The sequence below is a fragment of the Alligator mississippiensis genome, chromosome 1, assembly GCF_030867095.1.
Source record: "Alligator mississippiensis isolate rAllMis1 chromosome 1, rAllMis1, whole genome shotgun sequence".
In the NCBI taxonomy this organism is placed as follows: domain Eukaryota; kingdom Metazoa; phylum Chordata; order Crocodylia; family Alligatoridae; genus Alligator; species Alligator mississippiensis.
Genome location: NC_081824.1, coordinates 470,468,314 through 470,484,306, shown reverse-complemented (window position 1 = coordinate 470,484,306; position 15,993 = coordinate 470,468,314). Strand labels below are relative to the sequence as shown.

The window sequence follows — 15,993 nt, the reverse complement described above, 5'->3', positions numbered from 1 at the left end:
CGTAGATATGACTTGACAGGCCAATATGACACAAATTTCAAGCATATTTCCTGAAATGCCACCACAATCCGGTGGCAGGTGTGTGATCTGTGCCTTCTGCTTCTGCTGCTCCTAAAACTCACGCACTTTTCTCATGGACTGGCACTATCTCAGATCAAACATCATCGCTGATCCTCAAAAGGCACTGCTGCTTTTCTGCACAAGACTTCCTGGCAGTAGCCTTGCTCTTGCTGTTCTCCGTACAGCAGCTGCTTAAGCACGTGCTCATTGCTCCCGTGTGCAACACAGGCAGCTCAAAGGAATGACATTTTCATTAATGATGCTTCATTGCTTTAACAGCTGGCTTGTTGTAGCACTGGATACTTGATCACGTGAAACATCTAACCACAGAAGAAGAAAATGCAAGAAAAGCTAGTGAACTCCCGCCAGCTGCTACAAACACTGTTTATACAACATCCAGGTTTCAAGCCCATAAAGCTAAACAGAAAGCATACTATTTAGTATTCACTGTATCCTAATATAGCAAATTATAGTAAATAAGTAAGAATCTGTTTACCTTAACCTTCATAATTCCTTGTTTCTTGCATATCTACATGGTCAACTTCTCAAAAGCTGAATTTGCTTTCAGGATATCGAAAATAACTTCCTCATCAACACTAACTTGGACACTCGGTACACCGTCCAGGTAGCAGAATGCATGAGTCATGGGAACCCACTTCTCGCCATTGTACAGGGAAGGCAGTATATACCTCTTGCTGGCTGATACAGGACTCTGGTCTTTGTTAAACTAATTGTGAGGCTGCCCCAGAGCAGTCAAACACCTGCCAATCTTGTTTGGAACGTGCCACTAATGCACTGTAATCTGGGTGGAGCAACTCAAAGTGGGTCTTGACTTCATGCAAGGGAACAATAGTGTTGCATTTATGGGAGACTCATCACACTGACTGGAACGTCAAACACCTTCTCCACAAGTGCTGCAGAAAGAGTGAATAACAAACAAAAATCAAAATCAAATGCAGTCTTGTTTCACTAGAGATGGGGAAAGGCTTGGATGGGTCAGTGCTTATCCTTTCCCTGCCTTGCACTCTTCCCTGGAGCCGACGCAGCGGTACAGAATGTTTCAGGACATCTAAGCCTGTCTGGCCAGTTCCAAAAGAAAGACTGCCCAACTGTATCAAAGATCCTCTTCTTGTCAGTGAAAGCCATAAAGAAATCTTTATTCTGGTTGCAACATACCTCTCGAATCTATCATGCCACAAAAGTTATGTTTATGGCCCAGCTGGCTCTAAAGTCACACTGACTCTGGGAGCTTGCCAAGAAATGTGTGCAAGAGCAGTTGGTCTGTTGAGAAGGATCTGAGCCAATATTTACAAGCAGTCAACTAACAACAAGGTTCCCAACTGTTACTTCACTCCATTTCATCTCCTTTTCTCTTAGAGACTCCAATTGTTGTCCCATCCGAGAATCCTTGAGGGATAAAACTCCTTCAGACTCGAGAGAAAAGATTATGCTAATTCTCACTGAGAACTATACATCCCAAATTAGGCATCTGTTGGAATACTACCAAGGCCTGAAGCTTTGCCATTTTTCAACATCTGCACAGCATCCAGGACTGTTTCTAGCACATATTCAGAAAGGTCAGACAGAGTATTCAATAAGCCCCCAAATGGAGTTGCCATTGCAACTAGAATGCCAGCTGGACTGACAACAGGGTCAGTAATCTCGTCCTGATCATCAGTGCCCTTCAATGACACCAGTGTCACAAACAGGGCCTTAAGCCCCATGAAAAACTGCTGTCATGCACATCAGCATGCGGTTACAATAATCTGCTATAGGGCGTCTTGCATCTTACTCTGCATTACACCAACAGGTACCCTGTTAAGGACCATAATATGGTCCAGGTTCATTCACTTGCAATTTTGCCAACGTCATATATGCCCCTGTCTGCTTGCAGTACCCCCCTGCTGTCTTTTTAAGGAAAATTTTTCCTGTCCCAAGCCAAATCAATTCCAAATCCATGAGTCATTCGAGGCTCATACGTGGCCCTACTACCAGCAAATATCCTCCACCCCAGCCTGGGGCATCAGATGCTTCCAAATCCTTTGGTGGGGATCCTAGGTGCAGGCTACTTGAGAGAATGAATGAACACCGATCTGTCATCACCTGAAGAAAGACATGTAGGCCTGTGGCAGAATACATTAACCTCCCTAGACACCTGAGGGTAACTGTTCTCAGGCACCAAACCTTTAAAAAATGATGTGAATGGGAAATTGTAGAACAGGAAAACATTAAGGCTGCACTGTGTTAAGTTAGGTTTAACAGGGACGGTGGATTCTTCTTCTATTGCTTGGATTAGCTTTTGTGACCTCTTTGTTCCCACAGGTTTACTCCTTGCATATTTGCCTCTCCCAGAACTGCTCCACCTCTGTATTCAAATTTCTCTCTTTATACGCTGCTTTGGGCACGTCCTTTCACAGCATCTGATGAAGTGAGCTGCAACCTACAATAGCTTGTCCATATATTTACTTTGGCTAGTCTATAAGGTGTAAAACTACCCTGCCTTCTACTTGTATTTTGGGTCTATTAACTGACATGAGGCCATTCCAGACGCCTATATAAACAGAGTACATTTCTTTGGTGTTTGGCAGTGAAAAGCATGTCCCACCAGCTGTGACTACCCGGACAGGTCCAAGTGAAGGACAGGCTCTTTTTAGGGTATCTTTTCTAGAAATTCCCTTCTCCCCATTCAGGGTGAACAGTAACATCCCTAAAAAGTACCGCTCAGTCAGTCAAACGTTAACACAGATTGTTGCTGTCCTTCACTACGGACATCCACTGTCTAAGCTCTGGGAAACCTCCATACAAGGTTGCCTCTGGACTTCCAGGGTCACTTCCTCCATTGCTACAGATCTTCAGAAGATACAATGCTGTGACAAGAAGTTAATAGCTGGAAGCAATGGTGGCTTGTACAGTGCCACCACCGCACTCTCATCCCAGCAACCTTTAGTCTCTAAAAAAAGTATTATGACTGGGCTAGGCCAAGACTGCAGTTCCTGAGCGTCAGAGTTCTCGTGAACCAATGGACGTTGCCTAGGCAGTCCAATGTCATCGCATGATCCTATTGCAAAGATGTGCATCCTGCTGTGCTAGCACCTAAGCGGTCATGGATCCACATGGCTTTGTCTTGTCCTGCAGTTGCGCTGTTGAGGATTTACATATTTGGGCTCCTCTGTCTTCTTGCCGTTAAGAGGATAAACTTTAATCACCAGGGAAACTGGTGGCCACCCTCAGTTGTTCACTGCCATGGGGCTACACCATCAGAAAAGAAAGGCTATAGATATAAGTTGATGTAGGTTATCTGTTTGTCTGACCTCTACCTGGGAATCTGCCCAGCATGAACAGCCCTGATGGCACAGTGCGTCAAGATAGCTTCTCCTTCCTATGAGTTGCCAACCACATTAGCGGAAAGGCTTGTTTGCCTCCGTGACCTGAATTAGACCTTCAGAAAATAGTGGCTTAATGGGCTGGATGGAAGGCGGTCATAATAATGAAACGATTAAAAACTGACCATTGCTATGAATAGAAAGACAGCCTTAGATGCCACTTCTAGGAGCATGCAACAAAACCCTTAAGCTATCTTACTAGTAATGAGAGGCATTTGTGTTTATTGCTTTCCTTTCCTGAACAGCAAATTTCCAACATGCTCCAATCCTTCCCCTCCTCAAACACAACATCTGTCACAGCGCCTCTCCACGAGCACAGGGCGTCTGACTGTAGAGTCATCCTACTCTTGTTTAGTACCGGTGGTTAGAAATGGAGCTGCACAGCTTTTGCTAACACTCAAATCCATTTTATTGATTTAGAACTTCATTTTCTATATCATAGAAAATTCATTTTCCACCTCTGGGGACTTTTTTACCATCTTTAATTTTCCCTGAGCCTGAGGAAGGGTGCGTTTGCCTGAAGCTTACAGAAAAATATAATTTTTTTGCAATTTCTTAGTTGGTCTAATAAAAGGTATCATCTCTGACTCAGAAGTTCTAAACAAAACCATGATCTCTTATGTCCCTGTCCAGTACCCAATCCACTGAACCGTGCTACTGCACCAGTAGTAGAAAAAAATGGAAAACCAGAATTCTTTTTGCATGGCAGCCTCAACGTCTAGCGGCTAAGCATTGTTGCCCATGAGCTACAAACTGATTTTAAAGTACTTTCATTTACAACCACAATATCCAGCTTACTGTCAGCTGAGGACCAAGAACGGTTTCATTTAACTTCTCCCATTTATGCTCTCTGTGCAACCCTAAACGATTCCAGAGTTACCCTCTCCCCTGTCATTTGGCCAAGTTAAATATGTTTCTTCCTTTCATCCTTCCACATAAATCAATCCCATGAGCTCTATATTTAGTTTTGCTGCTCTTCTCCAGTTTCCCTTTTGCTCCAGCTTCCAATGCCACAGAAAATTATTTATTATACATAGCGAGATAGTCAAGTATCACATGAATCTAGGAACATGGGACTGCAGAGGCTCTCCTGGGTCATCAACCCCAGTGTTCTGCATCTATAACACGCACAATCCCTTTTCACGAATTGATTAAACTCCATTTTACAAGTTGTTTGTTCTGGGATTAACAAGCACATCGAGGCTCTTCTTCTCTTCAATCATTCTCAACTAATGATCTCCCAGCTCACAGCAAATATTCTTGTTATTGGCCTGTAAGTGCATCTTCTTGCAACTGGTACTACTAAGTAGCATCCCAATTTACTTACTGCAGTCCTATAGGTCACCCAAGTTTTTCTGCAAGAAATCCTGATCTTCCTTTGAATTAAGATACCTCCCAACTTTGAGTTATCAGCACATTCATAATCAGCACACTCTTACTTCTTGTGTCATGAACATTATCCATCCCAAGACTGATCCTTAAGTAGCTCTGCTGATAATTTCCCTTCAACCAGACAGATTTGCTTTTGCACTCCCTACTGTTCTCTCCTCTTTAGTTAGCCCCCTGTGACAATCCTTGTCCTAATTCCTCTCTAGTCTAAACCAATCATTTTTCACATAGCACTTGTGTGCTTTACTAACATTAATTTGTACAGAAGATCAGTTGTCTTATTAAATACAGATATCGGGGTTAGTCTGGCACAATCTAACAACAGAAAACTCACACTGGATTTTATCTCATTCTCCATTTATTTCTATGTCTTCAATTACACTATTCTTCAGAATTTGTTCTAAAGCTACTACCATGTAATTAAAATACTTTTCATATGTTTCATATTTTATGCTGATTTTCACTGATATTCTTTTAAAAAACCCCAACACATATTCAACACATTTGTTGAATATTGATACTTATGAAAAATAGAAGTCCAATATGCTGTGCTAGAAACCAGGTATGGTTTGAATTTTGGCCTTCAGTACAGGTATCACAATTCAAAGCTGATCCATCCATGTTGTAATGGAAGATGAAACAAGTATGTAACCAGTGAAACTCCATTATCTACCCCATTTTAATTTAACATGGCCAAGGAAAGCAGGGGTGGGGAGCTAGCATACTGTTTTGTGAAGCACCTCTTCTGTAGTCCAGACCTATGCATTACAGATAAGGCCACCTCTACTTGGTTCAACTGTATGTAAAATAGGCATCCCTTCCTCATCACACCACGGCTAGGATCAATAATAGGCCTTGATACTTAGTGAACCAACATTTGCCTATTGTTATAGTGTTAGGAATAGCAAATCTGAACACTCCCACCAATGGTAAGTACTTCAGGGGTGTAAGTCAGGAAAAAAACCAGAAGACTAGAAAGCAGTTAGCTGAAACACAAGGCCTGGATTCACAGAGGATCCTTTCCAATCCTGGTTGCTCCATCTTTGTGGGGTAGACTGAGATGGTACATTGCTAACTTTACACTGCACTTGAACATACACTTTCACCTCCTGTGATCAGTGCAGAGGGACTGGATAAGGAATTTGAACAAGGAATAGGAATCAAGTATTACAGTGAAAAAAATTTAGATTTAAAGTGCACATACAGACAGGGCCTGAAAGAATTCAACTGTTATGGCTAGGGCCCTACCAAATTCATGGCAGAGGTGGGGTGTGCTGCAGCTCCTTTAGTCTTGCAGGTTCCCCCACACGCTCCTCCACCGCTGACTGATGGAGGGGTCCCACCTGTGGCTCGCTCCTAAATCAACAGGGAAGCAAAACCCGTGGTTTTAAACGTGGCACTGTTTTTGCCTCCCTGCTGGTCAGTAGCAAGCAATGAGGCCACCAGAGCCCCTGGCCAGTCAGTGGTGGGAGGCAAGATGGCTCCATATTTAAAACTTCAGTTTTTGCCTCCCCGCTGATTAGGAGCAAGCTGCAAGCAAACCCCTCGAGCAATCAGCAACTGGGGTGTGGGGGGCATGCAGGGCAACCTGCAAGATTAAAGGAGCTGCAGCATGCCCCACTTCTGCTGTGAATTCGGTAGGGCCCCAGTTATGGCATAAAGGTAATCAAATGTACATTCATTCTTAGGAATGAATTCAGGGACGTATAAATATTCATAAAAAAAATTATTGTGACAGTTCTCTTTGTAACGGTCAGAAGAGCTGGACACTGAAACAATCTCTCCAACTAGAGGTCATTGGGAGGCTGAATAGGCATTTATCTGGGATGGTTTAGCAATAGTGATTCCTGTGTTTGTGTGGGGGAATCAATTGGTTAAGTCCTGAGGCCTTAATGCAGTGTTTCTCAACCACTGGGAAGTGAAGGTCATGGCTCAGCAGGGAACTTGAGGACCTCCTACACCTCAAGAGAGAGACTTATAAAGGAGGAAAGGCTGGAAGTAACACCAAGGAGTACTCAGCACTGGTCCATACCTGCAAGGAGCGGATCAGGAAAGCCAAGGCTGCAACCGAGCTCCATCTGACTTTACATATCAAGGATAACAAAAAGTCCTTTTTCAGATATGTAGGGAGTCAGAAAAAAAGCGAGGGTAACATTTGACCCCCTGCTGAACCAAACGGGACAGCTGGTAACTGACACCCAGGAAAAGGCCAATCTGCTCACTGGGTACTTCACGTCAGTCTTTCATCAGTCATCAGAGGGACCACCCTGCCTAGCAATAAGCGGGACGGCCAGGGTGCGTGTGTATTTATACCCAGCATCTGTGTTGAGCTAGTAAAGAATCACCTTGAGAGGCTGGACACCTTCAAGTTAGCTGGTCCTGACAGATTACACCCTAGGGTACTCAAGGAGCTGGCAGGTGTCATAGCCCAACCATTGGCAAAAATATTCGAAAACTCGTGGTGCTCAGGTGAAGTACCTGAAGACTGGAAGAAGGCCAATGCGGTACACATCTTCAAGAAAGAGCAGAAAGTAGATCCCGGGAATTACAGGCCAATCAGCTCGACCTCAATCCCTGGTAAGATTCTGGAGAAAATTATCAAGGAGACCCTTCTGGATAAACTGGCTGAAGGCAACACCCTGAGGGACAGCCAGCATGGGTTTGTCGCGGGTAGGTCTTGCCTGACCAATCTCATCTCCTTCTATGAGCAGGTGACCTATCACCTGGACAAGGGAGAAGAGATTGACGTCATATTTCTGGACTTTAAAAAAAGCCTTCGATCTGGTGTCCCATGATGTCCTCATGTAAAAATTGGACAACTGCGGCCTCGGTTACACCACAGTCCAATGGCTGGGAAAATGGCTCCGACGTTGGACCCAAAGAGTAGTGGTCGATGGTAGCGAATCATTATGGTGCTCCATGACCAGTGGTGTCCTCCAAGGCTCTGTCCTTGGACCGGTTCTCTTTAACATCTTAATCAGTGATGTGGACATTGGTCTCAGAAGTGCACTGGCTAAGTTCACCAATGACATTAAACTTTGGGGCATAGCATCCACACCTGAGGACAGGCTAGTGATGCTGACTTGGATAAACTTAGTAAGTGGACAGATACAAACCTGATGACGTTCAATACCGATAAATGTAAGGTACTCCACCTTGGGGAAAAAAAACCCGCAGCATACTTATAGGTTCGACAGTGCTATGCTTGCTGGCACCACGGCTGAAAGAGACTTGGGGGTCGTGACTGACCACAAGATGAACATGAGTCACCAATGCAACGTCACAGCTGGTAAAGCGAACAAAACTCTGGCTTGCATCTATAGATGCTTCTCAAGTAAATCTCAGGATGTCATCCTCCCGCTGTACTCTGCCTTGGTGAGGCCACAGCTGGAGTACTGCATCCAATTCTGGGCTCCACAATTCAAGAAGGATGTTGAGACGCTTGAGAGAGTCCGCAGGAGAGCCACGTGCATGTTCAGAAGGCAGGAGAACAGGTCTTATGAAGAGAGGCTGAGAGCCATGGGACTCTTCAGCCTGGAAAAGCACAGGCTCAAGCAGGGCCTGGTGGGTGCTTATAAGTACATAAGGGGTGTAAATCAGGACCTGGGAGAATGCCTGTTCACCAGAGCACCCCACAGAAAAACAAGGACCAACGGTCATAAACTCCTCCAAGACCGTTTTAGGCCGGACATAAGAAAAAATCTCTTTACTGTCCAAGCCCCCAAGACCTGGAATAGACTCCCTACTCTGGAGTCATTCAAGAAACGCTTGGATGTTTATCTTGCTGGGATCCTTTGACCCTAGCTGACTTCCTGCCCCTGAGGCAGGGGGCTGGACTTGATGATTTTCGAGGTCCCTTCCAGCCCTAATGTCTATGAAATCTAAGAAAGTGGGACTTCAACTCATTGCCCGATTGAAAAAAAATCAAAGTTGTTTGCACTTCAAGGAGATGAATCAACAGATATCTTGAACAGTGCAAAAAGTGGGGTTTTGCTTTTATCATGGTGGGACGAGGATTTTTGACAAAATGGTTGGTGGGACGTAAGGTGCAAAAGTTGAGAACCGCTGCTTTAATGGACAGAGGCCCGGGATGCCCAGCTGGCAGGGATGAGGTACACACACTGCATGGGGAATGCTGTGGGGGGACAAGAGGAGACACAGGCTGGGAAGAAAGGAGGTGACAGGCCAAGGGGGTGCTGCAGCATTGTCACTATTGCCGCAAGCAGATGGCATTGTGTTGCACGTCTCTTTTCAGGAGGCACGTCAAGAGCCAAGCCAAGAAGAAGCTGCAGCACAAAGGCATGTCTGCCTGCATTACATTATGGAGGCTGGCACACAGGTTCTTCCGCGGTTCCGACATGCCTCCTGAAATTTGACAGCTTCACCCCATAGCAGTGATGATGGCTGTGTCACCTCTGGCAGGCTCCTGAAGCACTTAAGTGGAGAACTACTGTGCTGGGGAGCCTGTGCTGCAGCAGTGGCAATAGCAGTTGGGTGCGGAGACCCTCTCATGCCCCCTGTGGAGGCTGGTGTTACTCCCTGCTGCCCATTGCCACCACAATGACAATCCACAGCAAGGGCCATCTGCAGCACTCACCTTCTTTCCTACCCTGCAGCAGCCTTTACATAGCATCCAGCTTCACTATCCTCAGGTGTAGCATAGCTGGCAAAGAGTGATCGGGCTCTATTGCCATGAGCAGCAACTGGAGTTTTGGGTCACATTTAGTCAAGAACCAACTGAAGAACACAATGGACAGATGCTCCTTTCCAACATACACACTACTGTTTAATAGCATCTGTTTGTATTAGTCACTAAATACTTGTTCAAATACTGGTATTCTTCCTCTCTTCAGCAAGGTACATTCATTAAGTTTCAGATCACTCCATAATATTTTTCCAGGTCACCCAATGACAGAATTGCAGCCCAACATACAAAACATATTACTCAAAAAGAAATAGCAAAAAAGTGAAAGGGACTTTTAAAAAAAAAAAAATCAACTATGATGTACTATAAAGATTTAAGAAATGTCATTATTTACAAAAGTAAAATTTACCTGATGAAATATAGGTTCTTTCAATTTTAGGTAAATCTGCAAAGAGTCAAAGAAAAGTGTTACCCCAACTAGATGATAAATTTTTCTTATTCTGAATGTTGACAATTAAATATTTGAACTATGTTAGAATAAAAGCACAACAATCCAACTACACAGAAGAGAAGCCTTTGAATTCTTTCTCCTGAGAAAAGCAAGTTCTAGAACTTTATTTGGTGATTTTTTTGCTGGATTTATATCACTATCACATAAAGAAAACAATTTAAAATAGATATTCCAAACAGAGAAATAAAATAAAGGCATTTTGGATTGTATTTTTTTTAAAACTGCACCATGCATACAAATAAATTAAAACGTCATCAAAGTTAAACATATATAAGATATAAACTAGGAATATTGAATGAAATCTCTTTTTGCATGCAATTAAATTTTACTGTAATTTTCAATCTGATACTATAACTGTCATTCTGGAAGTCAAAGTGTCCAACTGATAAAGCAATGAGTTCCAATCCTGTTTAAGAAGAGGTATCCACAACAGGCTATATACCAAAAGGAATAATACAGGCACTGGCAGGAAGAAGGCAGGGTAGAGGTGCACCTTATAGACTGACTGAATCAGAGACGCATAAGCTTTTGTGAGCCACAGCTCACTTCATCAGATGCTACAATAGGATATGCACAGAACAGATTATCAGACAGAGAGACTCAAATACAAAAGACGCGGGCAACAGGGGCTTCTACTAATGTCATGTATGCTATCACCCACTTACAGTGCCCCTCTGCTGGCTACACTGGATGGAAAGATCCCTACCGGAAAGAACGAGAGAACAGTGATGTGATATCATGTCCAAACACATACACACGCCTGTGGAAGAACACTTTAACCTCCCTACACAGTCCATCGCTGACCTCCGAGTAGCTGTTTAAAAGCCGCCTCTGAGAAACTGCAGAACAATAAATCATCCACAGACTGGATTGTGTGAAGTATGGGCTAAACAGGGACTACGGACTCTTATTCCATTGCCTGGATTAGCTCCTGGGACCCCTTCGTCCCTATGGATTTATGACTTGTTTGCGTCTCTTAACACTGCCTCCCTTCCCCCAACATATCTCCCTTCCCTGCCTTATGTATTCAAATCACACCCACAATTCAATAGCTTTTTCTGTGAATGTCCTGTGATAGCATCTGACGAAGCGAGCCCTTGCACATGAAAGCTTATGTATCTCTACCTCAGTTAGTTTACAAGGTTCATCTTTACCTTGCCTTCTGCCTGCCTTCAGACTAAAACAGTTAACTATGAAGTTATGCATATATTAAGGATGGAAATGGCAAGACACTTAGTTTTGTTCACTATCAGGAAGGGAAAAAAAAAGATTCCAGCCAGGTCTGCAGGCCAGTCATACAGTGAGGACACTGAATTGGAATCACATTCATTCTGACTCTGTCATATTCATTTTGCTAATTAAGGAGCTTTGCTTGAAGACTATTTAGCACATATATAACTTTCTAACCACCTTTGCAAAGTGTATTGGGATCAGAAGTTAAACATGATTATCCTTGCCTTATGGCTGGGTAAACAAACTCAGAAACACAGAAACTTGCCTTAAGGTCTCTTAACAAGTCAGCAAGACAACTAGAACAAAGCCCATTCTTCTTGCTCACTGTCCCAGACCTAGATGACCTTCTCTTTATAGAATTGAACTTTTCTTTTTAAAGGTGAAGTGTTTTCAATGAGGTTATATTTATAAAAAGGGATTAAGATGTTCCAGAGGACAGTTACATTTTGTCCAATGTAATATTTACCCTCAGAATTATTCCCCTACTCAATTTCAATAGTACATAACAAAATGTAAAAGGTGAAGCGCTACTACTGTGATATTCCTTAAGTGGCAGAAAATTACTAAATTACACAGGAAACTTGTGCAGAAGAACCAGATACTTACAATGCTGACTACAAAACTGTATCCTATCAATATACAAAGCAGCGGGTAATTGACTGTATTCTTGTACTTGAAACATTCATACCTGAAATAAAACATAAGAAAGGTGACAATATATTCTACCTTGCATAGCTATGTACATCTTTCATGGGGTCTGACCGGTTAATGGCCACACATTTCTGATTAAAGGGAATTCAGAAAGGACCGGCACAAAAACCGTAAGTTCTGACAGAAACGTCTGACTCGTCCATGAATCCATGTCACTGTCACTGGCAAAAATTATGAGTCTAACATATTTAATTGCATATGGCATGCACCTTCCCCCCCACAAGAGAACAAGCCCTCCAAAACTGGGGTGCATGTCTTAAACAGGGAAGCTGATTTTTTTCCCCCCTGCACTTGAATGGAGGAATGGAAGCATGGAGACACTGTAATCATGTCATAGTTAGTTTTAACCCTTTCACGGTCACCACCAAATTGGCAGTATCTTTTCGCTCAGCAGCCAAAAGCTGCTGCCAATTTGGCAGTGGCTGTTCGAGGGTTAAAATTCTAGCATTTGCTGAAGCTAGAGAATGTACTCTGTCCCGGTGGTCCCAATTCAGCCTTGCTGCTGGAACTGTCCTTTTTGCTTACGTTGTGCCTTCCCAAAACAAGGTGCGTTTCTTATTTGGGGGTTTGCAGTATGTGACAAAATACAGTTATTCCACTTACAATAAACATTAGTTTGACACATTTTTCATTGTAGATTAATGTATAAAAAGCACTTCGGAAAAAACACGTAGAGTGAATACATGGATGGGTAAAGTAATTCAATAGGAGGAAGCTGTAATGTTTAGGAGCTACTCCAAGATCAGTAACAGGCAGCAGACTTAATTTGAAGCGTGATATATCTGTCAAAATTGTCAGTGTAATTCCAGACTACAGATTCAGGGTATGAATGGGATCCCACAATTAAGATAATTTGACAGCCCTAGTGTAATCACACGTAAGGTATGCTTAGACTGCAATCAAAAGGCATAACTGCAGTATACATGGTTGTATTGAACCTAGGTTTGGTACAGGAAACAATCTAGAGACCGCAGGGTAATATAACCTGTGGTGGGCATCATGCTGCTGTGGTCAGATTGCTAGGGGCACTTGAGGTAGTAAAACTATCTATGTTAGAGCTAGTAGTGTACCTCTACACTATGCGTTCACATTTTTGTGACTGCAGCATAGACCTGTCTCTACAACTATATGTAGTTGCGAGTGCAATGTGGTTAGGAAAGTGACTGATAAATCAGAACAAATGCCAAGAACAAGACTGACTGAGGCTGGAGGACTTGATGTATGGAGAAAGAATAAAGGGGTAAACATGTATAAACTTAGCTAAATGATAAATAAAATTTAATACACCATTGGTCTGCAATTATTTAAAGATTCTAGCCACTCAGGGATAGAAGGAAAACTGCTGACTGAATCTTTAGAAAAAGTCAGACTTAATGGACTATGGAAAGGGACCTGTAAGATCATTGAGTCCTGTCCCCTACCGTAGGCAGGAGGCTAAAGAGCTCAACCTAGTTCAACGAGGTGCTTATCCAGCCTCCTCTTGAACACCTCCAATGACAGCAAGTGCACCACCTCTGCCGGGAGCGTGTTCCAGATTCTAGTTACCCTTATGGAGAAGATGTTCTTCCTTATGTCCAGCCTAAATCTTCCATTAGCTTGTGATTGTTGGTCCTAATCCTCCCAAGGGGTGCCTTCCTGATGAGTTGGGAGGAGAGTAAGATGTGCTGGGGTTGAGAGTAGGATGTGCTGGGATATGGAGGGAACTATCAGTAGCAGTCATGGTAGAAACTCCAGAGCCTCGGACTTTCAGTGAAAGCTGGAACCAAGTAGTGGGGAATGGTATGAATGGAACGGAACGTACATGGCTCCAGGATGATCCTAGCTATAAGCTATTAACAGACGTAGGTGAAATTTTAAAGCTATGGAAAAACCACAGCATCAAAACTCAACAACAGTGTTTTTATCTTTGTGTTTTGCCTTTTGGTCTTATTTAAAATCAGGCAAAACAAATGCAAATGTTGTCTCAAGGAAACAGAGTGGGTTTGGGTGAAGGTGAAATGTTCTTAAGAATGAAAAATGTTATGGACCTCATATTCAGCTAGTGTAAATCCTGTGACTACAAGTTACATCGACTGACAAGTTTGCTCTATGATGTTCTACTTCATCCACCATAGGCGACATGTAGGGGAAGCACAAGGGGGTGGGGGGGCATATGCCCCTCCGAGAGAGCTGGTGCTTCCCCTGACAGCAAGCGTTGTGGCTGGTAGGGGGGCATGGAGAGTGCTTGTGCCCCCCCTAAAATTGGCTTCCTCCCTGGCTGCTGACTGGCGGCTGAGGAACCCCCTCCTCCGGTCATGCCCCACTGGTGCCCCCCCAAACTTGGGAGGCACCAGATGTCCATGTCATCCACCAGAGGCAAACAGACTTCACTGAGGCTACACCAGTTTGCAACAGCTGTAGATCTGGATTGGGGCTTAAGGAGTCTAAAACTCTCTGGTGGCAACAAGAACAAATGGATCTGCATCACAAGTTGGATTTTAAAAGCGCAAAGCATTCATGTTGCTTCAGGGACTGGAGGTGACAGATGGGAAAAAAGAAGATAACTTTGTAAGTCTTGACTGTTTGTTCGAGTTGCCAAATGTTGCACAGGTCCCTAAGCTAAGGGGGGGGTAGAACTAAGGAGGGGGAACTGCCATATGCAGCATACAAATAGGTTATGGCAATTTTTCCAAGGGTCTCCTCAATAAAACACATTTATTTCCTGTGAAAAATCAGAATAAAAAAGCAGCTGGTCAGAAAGCTGGTCTAACCAGAGCTTAGAAGTATACATTTGGAGTCTGATTATATCTTAGAAACATGGTTTCTCGTGAATGAAAACTTTATCATTGTTGCAAGCGTTACTACAAATGAGAACTCTATTGCTTTTGTTGCTTATAAGCCAAATAATGCCAGCTGTAATCTTAGAGATTTAAGCTGCAAAACATTTATGTGAATACAGATATGAAAAACTGAAAGCCTGATCTTACACCTACTGAAATCATTAGAAGCTTTAGCATCACTTCCAGTGAAAGCAGGATTAGGCTCCGTGCACTCAACATTTAATTAAAATAGCTTTCCAATATTCAAGGAAAAAAAAGTTTGACAAATACTTACAGGCAGTAGACAAACACACAACAAGTGTATATCATTGGCAGCTCATCCAACAGCTACAAAAAGCAGAGACAAAGAAACATGGAGGTTTCAAAATTATTTTGACAGCCAGCTTCTTGATGGTATTTTGCAAATGAACTGGCAGTACTAAGATTCATCAGGATTAATCTTGTAGAAACTGATTTTTTTTATTGCTACATTTTAGGAAAACAGTCAGAACTTTGAAAATCTCTGCCATTTTTCACTACTTTACATTCACCTTTAATGTTTAGGGAAATTATAGGACGGTGATACACACTTTGTAATCTGCACAAAACTTTACTGGCATCTCCCCAGCTCTTTGAAAATACTGGACAGGGGCTGTAGCAAACTCCCATGTTAAGACCTTAGTTTTACAAAATGAGATTACAGAACATTGATGCAGAATGAATGATGTTGTTAGGCAGCTGTGTTTGTTTTTCATTTGCAAAATTCAGTAAATTGCAACAAGCTAAAATAAACGTCTCCAGTTATGACTGTAAAACGGTGCAGTACTTTCAATTGGCGTTTCTCAACCTGTGGGTCGTGACCCAAAAGTGGGTCGCAAGAATATGTGAAAGGGTCATGGACAAATTTTAAATATGGATTCTCCTTTACAGGAGAAAACTGTGGGAAACCGTAACTTTTCCCTTGCAGGCTGGCAGAGCTCATCTGCAAGAAGCTGCTTGGGCGCCCCCATGCCCGCCCCCTGCGCCACAACACTACAAGGCTGGGGGCAGTGGGTCAGGAGTGAAGGGCACTGGGTTGGGACAGGCAATCAATGTTTACAAATGGGCCCTGGAGAACATGAAATTTTGGCTAAAGGTAAGAAAGGCCTTTTCTGCAAAATACTCTATGGAATTAATAAGCTCCCTTTGCTAGAGGGGACAAAAAAACCCCATAAAAATAGACACCACCGTCCAGAAAGCTTGCCTCGTTCGAATTTTAGCATT

The 15,993-nt window shown here is 43.1% G+C and overlaps 1 protein-coding gene across 1 annotated transcript in view; it reads right to left on the bottom strand.

Annotated features, from left to right (window-relative positions):
- Positions 1-15,993, bottom strand: part of ACER3 (alkaline ceramidase 3) — an 84,031-nt gene that overhangs the window by 21,680 nt on the left and 46,358 nt on the right. The window contains exons 4-6 of the mRNA XM_014601504.3: positions 15,026-15,078; positions 11,828-11,909; positions 9,887-9,922 (exon numbers count right to left, since the gene is read on the bottom strand). Coding sequence (XP_014456990.1) covers positions 9,887-9,922; positions 11,828-11,909; positions 15,026-15,078 — 171 coding nt within the window. The remainder of the gene's footprint in view (positions 1-9,886; positions 9,923-11,827; positions 11,910-15,025; positions 15,079-15,993) is intronic.